The 17,122-nt window shown below is 36.4% G+C and overlaps 2 protein-coding genes and 1 pseudogene across 2 annotated transcripts; 1 reads left to right on the top strand and 2 right to left on the bottom strand.

The window, feature by feature from the left end:
* Positions 1-591: 591 nt before the first annotated feature.
* Positions 592-5,982, top strand: LOC139978524 (cytosolic iron-sulfur assembly component 2A-like). Its single transcript, XM_071988815.1, has 5 exons — positions 592-971; positions 1,823-1,993; positions 2,652-2,701; positions 3,473-3,518; positions 3,742-5,982. Exons 1-5 carry the CDS (start codon positions 722-724, stop codon positions 3,840-3,842), a joined length of 618 nt encoding a protein of 205 aa, XP_071844916.1. The 5' UTR covers positions 592-721; the 3' UTR covers positions 3,843-5,982.
* Positions 5,983-6,925: 943 nt separating this feature from the next.
* On the bottom strand, positions 6,926-13,081 carry LOC139978525 (cytochrome c oxidase subunit 5A, mitochondrial-like). The gene is made up of 4 exons (XM_071988816.1): positions 12,902-13,081; positions 11,308-11,546; positions 8,064-8,200; positions 6,926-7,581 (listed from the first exon to the last, which is right to left on the bottom strand). The coding sequence occupies exons 1-3, from the start codon at positions 12,978-12,980 to the stop codon at positions 8,081-8,083; spliced, it is 438 nt and encodes a 145-aa protein (XP_071844917.1). The 5' UTR covers positions 12,981-13,081; the 3' UTR covers positions 6,926-7,581; positions 8,064-8,080.
* A 991-nt stretch (positions 13,082-14,072) lies between these two features.
* On the bottom strand, positions 14,073-14,281 carry LOC139979261 (U2 spliceosomal RNA; annotated as a pseudogene).
* Between the last annotated feature and the right edge of the window lie 2,841 nt (positions 14,282-17,122).

Here is a 17,122-nt window from a genome sequence, read left to right on the forward strand (position 1 = left end):
GTTAGGGTTAGGGTTGGATTCGGGTTAGGAGTTAGGGTTAGGGTTAGGGTTAGAGTTAGGATTAGGGTTAGCCTAGGGTTAGGGTTATGGTTAGGGGTTAGGGTTAGGGTTAGGGTTAGCCTAGGTTAGGGTTAGCCTAGGGTTAGGGTTAGCCTAGGGTTAGGGTTAGCCTAGGGTTAGGGTTAGGGTTAGGGTTGGGGGTTAGGGTTTGTGTTATCCCTACTACATGCGAAGTTGCTTTATTTTCTTTACTGAGCTTCAATTCGCCGATGTCGTAAGAATAGTTTATAAATAATTGTTACAACTAGTTGTAAGAATAGCCACGGCCAAAGATTTTATGTCACTGATATCAAACATTAATAGAGTGATAGAAGGGACTCTTCTCTGTCTCGTTATTGCATATTACACTTCTTATCTATACCTATAAGAAAGATAATTAATTTTAAACATGTCATTAGTGGGATGAATTGTCTTAAATTTGATTTACAAACAATTATTGAGTACCACTGCACCTTCACCGTTGCTTATTGTCTGCTAGATAATGGATGGCGCTCTCCGCTTTTCTCCTTATTATCTGCTCTAATTGTCCGCTACTAATGTCCGCTATCTTCAAGCAGGTCCAGTGTCACCTATATCACTCAAGTTTGATTCGGTGTATTGAATAACGAATTTTTAACTTGATGACTTCATGCTGTAGTAATTGTTTCCTTCCGACTGCCAGATGCTAGTAACAACTTTGTGTGTATTCCATTTTATAAGAAATATGACATTAGAACTGCGGCAAGAGACGTCAAAGAAAATTGACAAGCCCGAACTAAGCAAAGCTACTACCACTGGCACTGGCAGGCCCAATTCCCTGAAAGTTGTACACGGGACCTCCGTATGTGCAATGGGAAGTCAAATGTCTATCCCGGATTCAGAAAACCAGAAACAAGATGACGAGTTGCAGTCTCTAGCTGCAGATGTGTATGGTAAGATTCTGTCGGTACAAAACGATATCCTGCTAATGCTTCGGTGACTTGTTATTTCGATCATGAATGTGAAATAGGCTAGGCTACCGGACAGTGTTTACATTTCGTGGAATGGCTACCAATACTAAGAATTTTGAGAATAGGTGTGAAACTATCTTAGAATTATAAGACTACATTGACTTACCAAGCAGATGGATTCGCCGTCTGCGCACTTTTCCTATTCTATATAACAAATTTGAAAACCAAACTATACTCCAAATATGGATTTGTCAGTTTTCACAGCACATGACAATGTAGTGTCGTAGAGACTTCAATTTACTGTAGGTCAAGACAGAGATGACCAAACACCATGGATGTGTGTGCTCTACTGATTTCCCCCCTTGCATCTTCACATCAGTAGATCAGGAATGTGTGACTACACATCCCTGGATGTAAGCTCATACTTAGTTTAGGCTTTACAATTGATTGCAATATTGCTTATATAAGTTATAAGCTCAGTGTTGAGAATTAGCAGAAGAGAATTACTTCAATATGTTGCCTACACAAAGAAGACTCAACTCTGTTGAATACAGTGATTGCCTTTGTAAGCCAAATCCTTTGAAAAACTGACTTGAGAGCCAATTCATGCATTTGGGTTTCCGACTGAGTCAAGTCAAGTCATTTTGGATTCAGTGTCAAGTCAAGTCACCAGGAAATGTAACTTGAGTCAAAATCATGCAGTGACTTGTTACAATACTGGACTTTTTGTTATAAATGTTGAATTTGCAGTTTGATAGTGTACCATATATATGGCAATTTCCAGATGTACTCAGATGATTTGTGATGGAAATTTCTTTTACATTTTGTTGCAGACATCATCAAAGATATTCAGGATCCTGAAAAACCAAACACTCTTGAGGAATTGAACGTAGTATTTGAGGAAGGCATCCATATGACAAGACTTCATGACATGGAAGATGCCTACACAGTGCATATAGCCTTCACACCAACAGTGCCACACTGCTCATTAGCAACTCTTATAGGTCAGTTAACCTCGCTATCATGCTAATAACTAAAACAAATTTTAAGTTTTTAGCTTAGTATGGGTAGTGCTTGTTTTACTCATTGTAGTCAGCACAGTTCATGAGTTCTCTTTAGGTGTACAGTTATGTCTGTAACCAAGATAAATTGTACCGCATATATACACAGACCTTTAGTATATCCATTATATAATGTGAGCAAGTTGCTTTCCCTCCTACTTACCAAATTTAAAAAGTGGGTTAGTAAGACACTTACAGTACTGTAACAATGTAAAACAACCCATAGACCTATTCATACAGTAGTCACTCACTGATACCAGTGGATTTTAAATCATTCCTTTTTTCTATCATATTTAATATGTCATATTCATTTCTATTCTCTATTATTTGACTTCCTGGTACCAATCTGTGCTTATCATACACAGTAGTAGTGACAGTTTAAAGGTTCATGTGTGTCTAAACTTTACCCAAAGTATGGTTTTGTCCCAATACAAATAATCCCCACCTGTCCACAAATGTGTCATTTGAGATTCTTAGGGTAAAAAAAAGGGCAAAAGAATAGCTTCTTCAAAATACTCCTATATTTCAATACAAAAACTGAACTCAATTGATAGAGTTCATATTTTCTTAAATGATTTAACATTTTCTTTTTTCTGTGCAGGATTATGCATCAGGGTTAAACTTGAAAGAAGTCTCCCATTCAAACATAAGGTAAGCACAGTTTCAACCACATACTTTCCACCAATTAATTGCCACTGATTGTCACCTATAAATTGATTTAATACGCCAAAGGTATTGCCATTACTTAGTACCTACAGGATTTTAAAATAATACCACTCCCAGTTATGCTTAAGTAGCCAGCACTTGGCATCACAATTTACCTTCACATTAGATTTTACAGTAAATAGCCACAGACTGTCATGTCTTATTTTCAGAAGCACATGCTTTGTAGATAAACACTTTCAATACTTCAACTGAGTCCCTTTTTCTGAATAGATATATGTTTCAAATGGAAAATGGTATGATCCAACCAAGTGCGTCTGAAGGAGCAGCCACTGATTTTGGGTGGGTTAGGGCTACCGTATGTACAGATTTCCACAAATATGATTGCTTTCTTCTTTTTCGCATGAGTGAATTGCTGAATCTACAAAGATTTTTATAAATATCTTGACTTTTAAGTAGTTCCAACAAAGTTGTAATATGCAATGGTAAACTTTCTGGATATTTATTTAACCTATTCAGTTGGAATCATTGTTTTTCATGTTAGATTGGGCTTGTAACTTCATAATACATGTAAGTTTCCAGCTGGTAATCTTCAAAGTCAAATTTTTCCACAAAGAGGTGGGGAGAACCATTCACTTTAGACTCCTCTCCCGAGACTGCAACAACTTGTTTTGCTTTCTTCAGATATGTATGTTACATGGTAAACACTAGGATTGGTAGAATTCAAGTCGCTCCATTTTTATACTTTGTATTTTCCAGGTTGATATAACAATAACAGAGGGAACTCATTCAACAGAAGAAAGTAGTAAGTTTGCACACTTTTGTTATGATCTTTATAGTAAGTTGGTGATGCTAGCAATGTTTCTCTTAAGTTTGTGTCAAAAGGGTTAAGAATATATACATACTGTATATATGATCATTTTATGTGTTGCTCGGTTATACTGATGTTCACCAGGGTTGCACTATATGTACTCTTCTATAAAGCACATACACTGTATATATACGTCTTTTTTTGTTTGGTTTTACAGTTAACAAACAAATCAATGATAAAGAGAGAATAGCAGCTGCCATGGAAAATCCCAATTTGAAAGAACTTGTGGAAAAATGCATAAAAGAGGAAGACTACTGAAACTTGAGATGAGAAGAAATGGTGGGAGGTCGGAAGAAAAGATAAGCAAAGAGAGGTTGTCTCCTGTTCTCATCTCTTCTCCCAGATGAAGAAATCACTCATCATGTCGAGTGACAACATTTCCAGATATTCGTAGCAGATTCTTCTTATTGGAACATGCACTATATCTGGTGTTCGATGGCAAAAAAAGTCTAAATTTGTGGATATTCCAAGATTTTGGAGACTAGTGGAAGGAATATGCAATGTTCATTGTATGTAATGTGAAATTAGTAATCCATATTTAATGATACATAAATCTGGATGAGTAACTTACAGAAACAAACCCGTGTATCTATTAGGTAAGTTTCATTTAAAGGTCTACGGACGTATTCAGTACTTTTGTTGTGTGTGATTATCTCATTAAATATCTGTTGAAATGTTTTGATCAGTTCTTTTCATTTCCGAGATTTACACATTGGGGAAACTCATTAAATAAGTGCAAACTATGACATAAGATGTTGTGCTGCTCAAAATTTCTTATTTTAGCCTTTAATAAGTTATCCTCAAATTAATTATGTGATGTCCTCCTTTCAAAGAAGACAATAAAATATTTCAAAAATATTACCTTAGGCCACAAACCTGTGTTCAGTGAATTTGAAATGTAGGTTGTTAAGACAAAGGAATAACATAACAAAAAATTATGCAGTCACTCCTCAATACATTATCCAATGTTTATTCATAAATGAAACTAGAAGTAAAGACTTGTAAAAAGGTCAATCTTTGATGGATTTCAATTGGATTTGCATCTATTTTCATGATGTCTAATGCATATTAGAGTGATTAGGACAATGTTGTTCGTAGATGTCTGTAGCCCTTTAAGGACAAAGACCTAAATAAATGGAGAGACTCGACTAACTCACAGAAATGTGATTCAGCCTAGAAGACACTACTTCTTGTGACTCAACCAGAACACACTGAACCTGACACAGGTTTGAATTTGCTACCTCCTTCCTCTCTATATATAGGTGTATATGGGATAACACATAGTTTTTGGTGAAGGTCAAAGGTTGTTAGGTCAACAGGAAATTTAGGATCATCTCAATAAATGCAGAGTTGACATGTCATTCTTTGACATGTGGATTCCATATGAGTTCAACAACAGTATTCAACCTGATAGAGTTCAAAGGTCATATATGCAAAAAGTATTTAAGTAAGCATATGTGGATCTTATCGTTTCAACAATTTTATCTTTTAAATGGCGTAATTGCAATCAAGCAAGTTAACAGAAAGTTGCTGGTATGATTAAATGAACATTGTAACAATTGGAAAGTGCTTTATCGATACCGTACGATACATTATGATTGAAAATGGGTGATTACTGGTAAGATGAGAAAATGTCTACTACAGTTTGTGAAGTCAGTATGGCTAAATCCCCGTAAAATCCATTCAATAGCTTGGCTTTTCTGTAACAAGTACAAAACGTTATTTTCAATAGTAAACTCTTGTAATCTTACTTTCTTTTGTACTTTCTGTAAATAGTGAACTACATTGAAGACAAGGCACTTGAGCACTATTACTCTTAACTTCATGAGGCAATCAACTATGGTGGCATTAATGGTGTCATTCTAGTGTGTTACCACAGATCTTTATTCCTCTGTGAAATAATTGTCTATGTTTACACAGATGTTAACCATATTATGGAACATAGAGACTGGGGTGGTGGTGATGGTGGTTTGGGGTTGATGGTGGGTAGACGCAACCTCTGAATACAGTAGGTATTTAATTTTGCAAAGTAATATGTTGGGGGCAGTAGAGCTTCAGTCGACAGATTTCAGTCATTGTTCGTCATGTACAACCATGGTGAGTACGGTAGGCCTACATGCTCTATTGTTAATCATGTATAACCATGGTGACTACAGTACATGCTCTATTGTCCTCTACTTGGTACTAGCTGCCATATTTTGGTATTTGGGTGTCTTTCATATACGATAAAACCATGCTTGTTTTGTTTACATTTAAACAGATTGTAAAATTATAAGAGATATTTATGAAAATATGTATTTTGTTAAAGCCCTAAGTATGACATCAGATGTTGATGAATAATAAAAGGTTTGAATAAACATAAGTTTACCAAAACAAAATCTCTATATTCTTCTTTACCAGTTGGATGTGTTTTCCTAGAATGATAACTTACAGTAATTTTAACATAAATTCAAAATTTCACAAAGCCCAGAGGTGGATCCAGGATTTGTTGGTAGAGCAGCTAGGCCCCGAGGTACGGTAGATATCGAAATAGCAGTAAGGGACGCCAAATGTGCAAATATTTCAACCGTGTCTCTTGCATTGAGAAAAATTATGTTTGCAGCTAATATTTCATAATGGCACTGTAAAAATGATCAACAGCTTAAGGGCAAGCTCTTACAGCATATTGAGACCCTTGTGTTTTGAATTTATAGCAAAAGTCAGCAAAACAGACGTTTCTCGATTATGCTTTATTAAGTTTTCGAGTAAGTATCAAGAATTTTTAATTGTACGATAGTGGTCCTGTTCGGCTGTTACCAAACTCCATTTCAGAGATACAATCTTACAGCTATTTCCATGGCATATACTCTACAGCAGCAGTCTGTAAACTATTAGGCCCACTACCCAGGATGTTGCATGAGGACTGAGCCACAGCCCATCATCCTCCCCCCCCCCCCTCTCTCTGATGCTTAAATATGCAATAGTTTGAATTACTGGACTTGATGTTACAAATAACTTGATTTTCATCAGCGAGCACAAAGAAATTTGAATTCATATTTTTGTTAAGTCTGGACGAACCGTACTTGTTGGGTCGCGCCCTATAATTTGCGAACTGTTCTGCTTTCTTTTTTGAGTTTTAATCAATTTCAATTCCACCTAATAGAGCAATATTTCATGAAATTGAAACTTGACTTAGGGTGAGAAATCAATTAATTATCGCTAGGATTAGGATGCTTGTTCGATTCTGCATAAAAACCTCTATCAATTGTAGGTCACCATTAGATGCATTAAATCAGGATAGCCTTATTGCAGTCTCAGAAAATATGAAAAAACAACCAAACAGAGAGAAAACAAACAAAAAGTTTCTGGAAAGGCTTCCATAAACACTTTTATTACACATTCTTTTTTTTTCAATTTGATAACAGCAACCAGTATTAAATACCTGTATGATCAAACGCCATCCAAATACAGAGACAAGCGTCATATTCTTGCACATGAAGTGAGGGAGCAATTCCCACCTGAAAATTTCATCATTCTACTAAATTTGATCTTGTGCTTTATCACCATTTGGGCTCATCTTGAGGTAAGATGATCATGAAATCTCTTTGGTCAATAAAATAGAAAAGTCAAATTCAAGACCTTACGAGTACTAGAAAATTACTCATTAGTAAATCTGATACGACTATTGCTGTCTATTTTCTGGTTTTGGTAAGCGACATATTTCAAATATAGACAACACTCAAGTGTGAAAGGGGCATCACTGAGAAGGGAGACATTACTATACGATTGAAAATCAAATGAAACTAATTATGTGTGTCGTTAATTATGATAGTGTTCAGAGGTTATGTGTGTGTGTGTGTTCAGACCCAAGCAATCTTGAGACAACGAAAGATCAAGAATGGGATAAAGATTCCCGTTCCACTTCAGTAGAAGAAGTGATCAGCTCCAAACTGCAATTCCAGTACAAACTCTGTATTTATGTTGACACTTTTCAAGGGAACTATCGAGTAGCAGCTTCCTGCAAGAAAAGCAAAGTGAGAAAAATCAAAGAAATCAGGAGGTGTACACTTTTAACAGAATTTAAGAAATGACCTTAAGTTAAATTTAGAAAACATTACTATGGTACAAGAAGTTATTTAACAAAAATATGGTTTGAACAGGCTTAAGCTTCATCTGCCAAAGTAACACTAAATATTAATTAAAGAACTGTTCAAAAAAACCTTCATGACCCATATATGTGATAAGATTATTTAAGCCAATTGAGAGCAAAATACAGCACAGAATTTCACTGACATAAAGTATATTTTTATCACCATTGTGGAGCTTTTATATCATAAAAGTACTGCATATGTACTACACTGTACCTTTTTAAGGCTAAGACAAGGGTAAGCTACAGTAGTTAAAACTTGTCAACTTATTTCCCAACAGCTATCCAATTATTGACAGCTAGCTTTCACAAAGAATTAAATGTAAGTCACATCGTTAAGCTACAATGCTCACCATTCACAATTGCTAAACTATACATCTGCTCTATCCAAACCTAACTCCTCTGGTGTGCTTAAACCCAGCTCGTCTAAAGTTGGTCGGATTTCCTGCACAATATATGGGTAGATGTTTTTGTGGGAGCCGGCTTTGTCCTGAGTCGAAAGGAAGAAAAGAAAAGAATTCATACAGTCTTTAAGCAAAACAATATCATAACTAAAACTAATATGTTTATGAAAACTGCTGGTACCCAACAGGCTTGGGGTAATCGTAATCAGTAATCGTAATCGATTACAATCGATTACATTTTTTGTGGTAATCGTAATCGTAATCGATTACTTTTGTGAAAATTACAAAGTAACCGTAATCGTAATCGATTACAAGGGCAAAGTAATCGTAATCGTATTACATTTATGATTACAGTGAAATTTGAATGAGAAGGGCAAAATTAGTAGAAATGATTAAAACTAATTCTTACTATTGGCTTTTAATGTGACCAAAGAAGTGTTCCTGCTTCTAGAATTCTCTAGCACAATAAACATAAATTACTGGGGATTTGATCACCATATTCAAGGATTTTTTATCACCTGAATTATTCTGTTAAAACAAAATCACTGCAAATTAAGTATTTTGGTGGATCAGAATTTGCTTTACCAGAGTTGACCACTTTTTGATGAAAATAATTTACTTTTACTTTGGCCTTCCATGTCCCATGTACTGTGGAATGCCCCATTTCAAAGCTGTTTAGTTTTATTTTGGTGTTATAATGTAAAAGTGTTTTTAGTTTTGCTGCTATGCAGAAATTATTAGTTTACAAAATATAGTGTTGCATGAAAATCTTCATTTGTTTTACTTTAGTATTTGTCTGTTTACTCTTTGTCTGTCTAAATTGGATTTTTTACTGGACTTATGGGTTACACATCTTAAACGTGTTAAGGCATAAATGTGTAATGCCTGGTAGGAATTGTAGATATACTTCCACAATTTTGTCCGTATATACTGTAAATGCCCTTCCTTTGCCCTATTTCATTGCCCTATTTCCCGGCAGAGAGTTATATTAAACAGATATGCAGAGGATTGTGCAAGTAACCACAATGTAATCATGATTGTAATTAGTGTTGCGCCGATATCACCAATATCGGTTTTGGCCGATATCCGATATTATCATCCCAATATCGGTCCGATACCGATACGATACCGATATTTTTTATCAGACAAAATAAAGGCAAAATCGTACTTTTAGTCATGCATACATTCACAAATAAATCTTCAAGTAAACAACAAAATATGGTGTTTTGTTTTCCTTTCGTCCTAAGTTGAAAAGAATGGCTTTTTTCCTGATTTTGAAAAAGAGAATGGTTATTGAAATCCAACCGGAATATTTTTCACTGCAGCGCTGCACACGATAATAAAATGGACGCAGTAGATATGAGCCTCAACATCGTAAAGACTTACAAGTATAGCTACAGTGTTAAGGTATGCTTGCAAATTGCATCTTTATTAGGTTACGAACTGTCGATCACAATGTAAAAGTTATAATTTATTGAATTTATACTCAATGTACAACTTATTCACTTGACCGTATAGAGAAAAAAAAACTGAAAATCAGTAGAGAAATGACCAATTGTGTACGGAAAGTAAGGTGGTACACCTTTCAAATATTACAAAAGATCGAGCAAAACACTTTCGAAAAATTCAGGCAAAACTGGCATATTGTACTAAATGCAACTAATGTCATGTATACAAGGCTCTATTACATCCATTTATGAATATACCGTAAGGCCACGGCTGTTGTTAAGCGGGGGGAAAAGAAAGTATTTTCTAGAATTTTCAAAAATACGGAAAAATAATATCCTACCATAGTTAAGTGTATAGCAAATAGCCTAACCACCTCCACGGTTACGGATCTCACGTAACTAAAACGTTCCTTGGCAACGTGCCAAAAATGTTAACAAACAGGTGTTACACGTGGGATGAGCTCGCAGTTGTTTGGGAAGGTACCTGGGTAAATTTGCAGCACATGCACCCTGGTAGTTGGGTATAGGGTTAAAAACTGCAGCTGTAAAAATGTAGGCAGAGTGCATGCTATTCATTGTTAGGCAGTCTAGAAACAGGGCTTTGCTGAACGTTGTTTGTTTCATAATATCGGAAGTTTTTTAAGTTGCACTTTTTAAAGATTGAAAGACAGATTAAATCTCTTTTCATTTTATAACATAATATAGCTACTCTAACTTGTCATTTTAAAATTCTCATCAGTTTCGTGACAATTTAAATAAAAAAAGATGTCAGTATTTTGCATCCTCAATTGCGAATTTTTTCATCGCCAGACACGCAAAAAATGCCAATTTTTTGGGGGGGGGATGTCGCCCCCCAGGATTCCCACGAGGGGTTCTACCCCATGACCCCACCAAGGCCCTAAGGCGGGCCCCTGGACACCACGCCTTTATGCTTGCACGCTACGCGTGCTCGGCGCGTTCGCTGGGCGAACACCGGCGGGACATCGGCAGTGTGTTCGCGGGAAATTTAACACGGTTTTAAACACTACTGAACTGTGCAGTTATGCATCATGTTCAAGGTTTTCATGGAGGCCTTTGAGCAAATGAATGGTTAGTACAGTGTATATATGCTGCACTAATGCTGTGTGTAGGCCAAGGTTCACGAAGGTCATTGGTTATATTCGCGCGACGTAGACGTGTTTTAGAGGTTACGGAGGGTCAGGTTTCCATGGATATTAATCGAAAATGAATCTGAGTTTAACTGACGCTAAAGTAATGGATCGTCTTGGGCAGAGTAACAAATCATTGCAAGTATAAAGAAGTAGCTCTGCTGTTAAAAAGAAAAGTTCAATATCGGTTTGCTGTTATCGGCAACTAGGCAAAATTTTACCGATACCGATATGCTGCCGATATTTGCTCGGCCGATACCGATATTGAAAACGATTATCGTAGCAACACTAATTGTAATCACGATTACATTACAATGTAATCGTAATCGATTACTTCAACTTTAGGCTGTAATCGTATTATCGTAATCATACATTCTCAAGTAATCGTAATCGATTACATTCAGATGTAATCGCCCCAAGCCTGGTACCCAACAGCAAAATGGGCAAATCGCTACAAATACTGTACATAGTACAGTATGATGAAGATACAGCAGTTTGTGTACACAGATCCTTGCAGTAATTTTCTGTATTTTACAAAATATTCATACCTCAAAATGCTATGTTTCACAATGTGAATATGATGCTACAGCTTTTTACCTTTATTGCCTCTAGCAGTCTCACTGCCATTGCACTGTCATTCAGTCTTCTGCAAGCCTTGAGGGCAGCAATGACTATTTTCGGCTCAGGTACAAGGTCGTGGCCGTGAAGTTCGTTAAGACCCCTTCTCAGCTCCCAGTCGTCAATGTCTGGTTTGTTGAAGTAGGCCTCCCATCTTGCATCAAACTGTTCGTCTGTTTCTTCTACTTTTGAAGAATAAAGTCTTGACTGCAGAGCAACTGCGTAAGAGAATTTTCAATCATTGAATTTCTGTGTCTATTATTTGTTAAAATATAGCCTATTAATATGTATGTAGTTTCCACAGGGATGTGTTTCTGAGAAGGATGCTATTTTCACATGCAAGGTAACGGCAAGTATTTATTTTGGATGAAGTTTAATCTTACATTCTGCATTAAAGCTACATTGCTCTAGTTTTGTCTTGTTTAAGTTTTCCTATGGAATCTATTATAGTACACTATTGCATTGCCAAAATATGTGAGCAGCCATATTTTGTACTTTCTTGTGAGAGAAAAATGTGACCTTGGTAACTAGTGTAAATCCTTTGATCAAAGCAGTTTTCCTGCCAGCTGTCGTTTAATGCCTTGAAAGAAAGCACTCATGATAGAGCTTGAGAAACAACCGACATTGAACGAAATATTGAAACTTTGTTAATCCAGACTATGATATTGAAAATTCATACACTTGTCATCAAAATGTAGCAATATATCAAAGAATGACCAACATGTACACTATAGGAGTGATGGCAAGGTTTAGGGAATATACATAAGCTTCTGGCCACAAAAAAAAATGCCCATTCGTGTGGACCATAGGCCCGCAATTATATTTTATTTCAGTACTTGCGATGTGATGGGGTTGTGATACCAATTCATCAATAACAATTACAATGCAATCTGAATTTAATGTAAACCAGACAACCTCCAAAGCTGTATATGGTTTTTGGAACAGATATCTGGTCGTCTCGACGATCAGACTGCCTTCAAAACATTTCCTATACATACATCTCTGGTTTGCACAATGTTTACTACCTATACTTTGAGCATGGGAGCATTCAGTAAACAATTGCACAGTGTGCTTTTCTGAGACACAAATCATTATTGAGGAGAGTTAAACTACTAATCAAACCAAACTGCTTGCAGGCACAGAAATAAATTTTGTGGGGGCAATCCTATACTACCAGTAGGTCTACTTTAAGCAGTTCAATTACTACTAGTATGACTAGAGTATGACTCCAAGTAGATCCTGACCATCCTCTCCATAAGTATTACATCACTCCACGTTGGTTGTACACCCTACCTCGTATGCGTACTGAACGCTTTAGACATTCGTTTTACCGAGGAGTATAAAGCTTTTGAACTGTCATATAACTAGATGATATTTTTATCATATTTTGGTATATATATTTTGCATATTTTTAAGCTGCGAAATCCATTTTATTATATCTTCATTTTATGATTGATATCAATAAATTTTACTTACTTACTTAAACTATAGCCTAGGCCTTGTATGTTTCTCATGTTAGGCTACCGTCACTTTAGATTTATGATTATGAAATCATGATTAACTTTACAATTACCCGATGATCGAGCTGCGGAGTTTGACCAGATTATTGACCTTCCTACACCTGCGACTCTGTTAGCTACTTGTCTGAACATTTTGTTGGAAAAACAGGACAGCAAATGGAATAAAATGCTTAAAATACAACACTACGTGCCGTTCAACTGTGAGGAAATGGGTGACTTCGGAACAAAGTATATAGAGGTCGCTGTACAACAATTAAACCCAGAACAGTTTATGTCTATGTACTACTCGACAGAGGCACGAGGATGCTAAACAGCCAGCTATATTTTATGATGGATTCAAACGAGGGATGCCCTGTTCACCACCCCCCCCCCCCCACCCCAAAAAGTTGGTCCACCTAAACACAGGGGAGGGTAGGCGAATATTGTGTGTGTGAGATTCCCTCTTTGTCTGAAGTACATACTTCCAATACAATGGTTCCAAATGTTTCAAAGATTCCATTTATTCTGAAGATAATGAGAATCATTCTTCAGTACAGCATTTCTCTTTCCCTTTAATTGCATTTATAAGCAGAGTATACTTTAAAGCAGCATTTTGCGTTTGGTCGCCGTTTTCTACTTTTTGACATGTCCATCGAGTGTTTTACATATATCAATCACATAACAGCAAACTAAGATATCAGCCAAGTTTTTCCCTGCCAACATCGTTAATTTGCGAGTAATTAAGGATATTTGCAGATAATGAGAAAGGTGTCCACGACACTAAATTCCACATTTAAAATTAATCGCATACAGTTCCCCCAAACCCACTAGTTTGAATTCAACCAATCAGAGATGCAGGTTTAGTCATGAGCCGTTGCTAAAAATAGATTCAAGCCTTGCGTTGGTACAACCAGGGATCGAGTTGTTATGGAACTCCCTGGTGCAACTGCCATATAGACTGTACACAAATCAAGCTTGGTGTTGTATTACGTATTGGTCAATGACGTTCGTAGTGTTTAAATATTCATATTATGGGCGAGGTTTATTGGGATCCCAACGGAAAATATCTTGGAGAAAAACAAAGCTGAAAGTTGCAATTTTTTTTACTTTTATGCCACCATTTGAAGTAAGATTTAAATAGATAAGCTAGTTATGTATATATGTCGTTATGGCATAGTGGAGTCAGCGAGGTTGAGAAAAATCATTGAAAAGGACGCAAAATGCTGCTTTAATTCTACATGTCGTAAAAAGAAGCAACCTTGGATTACTACCGAAATTCTTTTTAAGGGAAAGTCCCCCAAGAAAGAACATGGGGACGAAAATATGAAAAGCAAACTACTGATCCGCTGTCAAATCCACTCTGACTGTGTGATCATCGTCAAGTGTGTATCACGATCCCCTTAGAAAGAGCACAGATACTACACACGATCTTAGCCAAAAGGCCAAGAACCGATCTGGATACTTTTATGACAATCACCCAAGAAAGAACGATGGCGCGAAAACCAAACGACTGATCCGCTTTCAACCACAATCCCCTACAAATATTATACGTTCTTGTTAAGTCTTTCAGATATTCCACACAATCTGAAATTATGCATGATTGGAAGTCAAGTTTATTCTATTTACTATATACTTCTTGTTTGTTTGTGACTGCCGAGGAGTGATTAATTAAGGGTCCTTAGCTGCAATCTGGTGCTATATTTTGCAACTTGAAGTAACTTTATGTTTAAGAATTTTCGGGCTTAGCCTGTCCGATATATATGTTTTTAATTGAGGGAGATAAAGTTTTTTGTTTGAGTATTTTTTTAACACAAGAAATCGCATCTGGAGGGGGAGAGGGCCACCTTGGGGGCACGATGTTTGGGAGGGCACGTGCCGAATCCCATGTCAAAGAAGCTCTACCCATATAAATTATTAAATTGTTCATCAAATCTTTAACTGAATAAACCAATCATGAGTGAGAAAGAAACCATCACGTGGTCCTAATCTTTGGTTATGTTTTTCTTTGTCTGAACCTACCGGCTGGGCCTAAACTAGAGGTAAACAATAGTTGCATCATGTAAAATGAAAAAAAAAATGATGAAAAGAAATTATCCGATTGAAAACTTGCAAAAATGCTCAATATATGTAAATAAACTGAAATGATAGTCTAAAAGACGTTTGAATGAAGGAATAATATGCCTTTACGCGCACCTTAAAACAGGCTCTGATTATAAAAGAGCCGCCTAACATAATTTGAAACTCATCTTTAATTTCTGCGGAAACATTGCGTTCAGGGCCGCGTTTCGTCGTACAAAAAAAAGATGTGACTCTTTAAACTTCTGTTAAATTACACTAACAATTGTTAGCCCTTTGTACACAATTCTTTTCGAAACATCTTTCTGTCTCGAGTTGGCTGCTTCAGTCATCTCCGAGGGAGCAGAGTGTCATGACCTTTACCCTCCCGTGGATCCCTCTCAAGCTTCCCATCGTACCTCTCTCCTCTCTAAATATTCCCATTCTCTGCCCTCTCCCTTGATCTAACCGACTGATTAAACTATACTAGCATCATGAAAAGTTCCCGTCTTCAACCAAACCAGTATCTGTAGGCCTACTTTCAAATCAAATATGGATGCATGGATGCATGCATGCATGAGCACCTCCGCTATAAAGAACCGACATAGTGGACAGATGCCTCTGGGGCGCCTCGTGGGGCAATAAGTAAAGGAAGTCACATGGTACAGTATGCTTGGGCGCCTCCTGCGCAGTCATCGAATTTTGTACTTTTAAAACATATATATTGTTACAATCAGAGCAATGAAGCAGATCAAAATAATGTCCAAGTTGAGCGAAATTTTCTCCAATATGTATCTTTTTCGTTTGCCATCATTTGTGGAACTTTCTTATGAAAATACTCGACATCTAGCTGGTTAACAAAAACAATAACTCAAAGAGAATTCGGGTTACCTACCTCATTACATTGAGATAGTACGTCAACGGTGTGTGCACCTGTCGCTTGTTTAATCTTATATCTATTTGTTTTTAATAGATATTTTTAGTTTCAGGCTTGATCGAATATTAATAGAGAAATTGTACGGCCTGACATTTATTACCACCCTGGGGGGGGGGGGTTGTCTAAAACATTCCTTTGTTTTTGTCAAGAGGGAAAAAGGGGAGTGGGCGGAGAACGAGTCCATTAATCACCATTGACCCCAGGGTCCATAATCTAGGAAGACCCAAATTGTGAAGGCAAAAAGGGGTAAAACTGACCTATTAATGTCAAATAATAAATATGTTAATGATTTGTTTTGTCTTCTCTCCTAACAGGGTTCATCAAATTATCGATCAATAGAAACAATGAATATGTCTGGCCCAGGGCCATTATCAACAAATACAAATTAAACAAATACAAATTAAGTAGAACTTTCTACTTTCTTGGCAAAGTGGAAAGGCGCTTGCCTTCCCGGGTAATATATTACATTGTTTAGTCTATCGTAATCTGAATGACAATTGCTTTCTAATGTTTCGATTGACATCATTGATAGTCCTAGAAAGTATGACGTAACCGCATCTTTGTAAAGGACGCATGTAGCTTCCCCGATTCCCATATGTTCAAAAGGATGAAAAAAGAAGATACAAGCGAATTGACCAAAAGGTGAATAATACTCCGAAAAATAGCCGCCTAGATATTTAATTTCCGGTTTGAAGTTTCCAACGGAGTTTGTAGCTAATTTTGTTCTATTTCCGCTCCATACCTTCGACGTAATTTTTGATCGAAAGTCAAGCAGCTTTGTAAAAGACGACTTAAAATTATTTAACAACAATTCTACATATACCGTTCTCGAGTCGATTTCTTCATGGACTTGTGATGTAAATATTTCCATGTGACAGGTGCACAAATGCCCTTTTCAAGGCAACATATGTCACGTGGCTGATAAAGAAATACAATGACAATACTGTCAGACTTTAATCAAGGAAATAAAAAGATTTAAACTTTAAAATAAAGAGGAATGTAGCTTATACATCGCGGAAAGTAACAAACAAATTATTGTTCTGCCATGCATGCCGTGGTGTGAGCCTGTGATAGAGTAATGCGTAAATACCACATATTTAGTTCATCAATACATATACATATACATATACATATATATATATATATATAGCCTATATATATAGCCTATATATATAGCCTATATATATATAGCCTATATATATAGCCTATATATATATAGCCTATATATATATAGCCTATATATATATATGCATGAGTGAATAAGTATGAGTTCAAGGTTGCGAAGATGCAGATTTTCCCGAAA

Source organism: Apostichopus japonicus, chromosome 13 (assembly GCF_037975245.1).
Source record: "Apostichopus japonicus isolate 1M-3 chromosome 13, ASM3797524v1, whole genome shotgun sequence".
In the NCBI taxonomy this organism is placed as follows: domain Eukaryota; kingdom Metazoa; phylum Echinodermata; class Holothuroidea; order Aspidochirotida; family Stichopodidae; genus Apostichopus; species Apostichopus japonicus.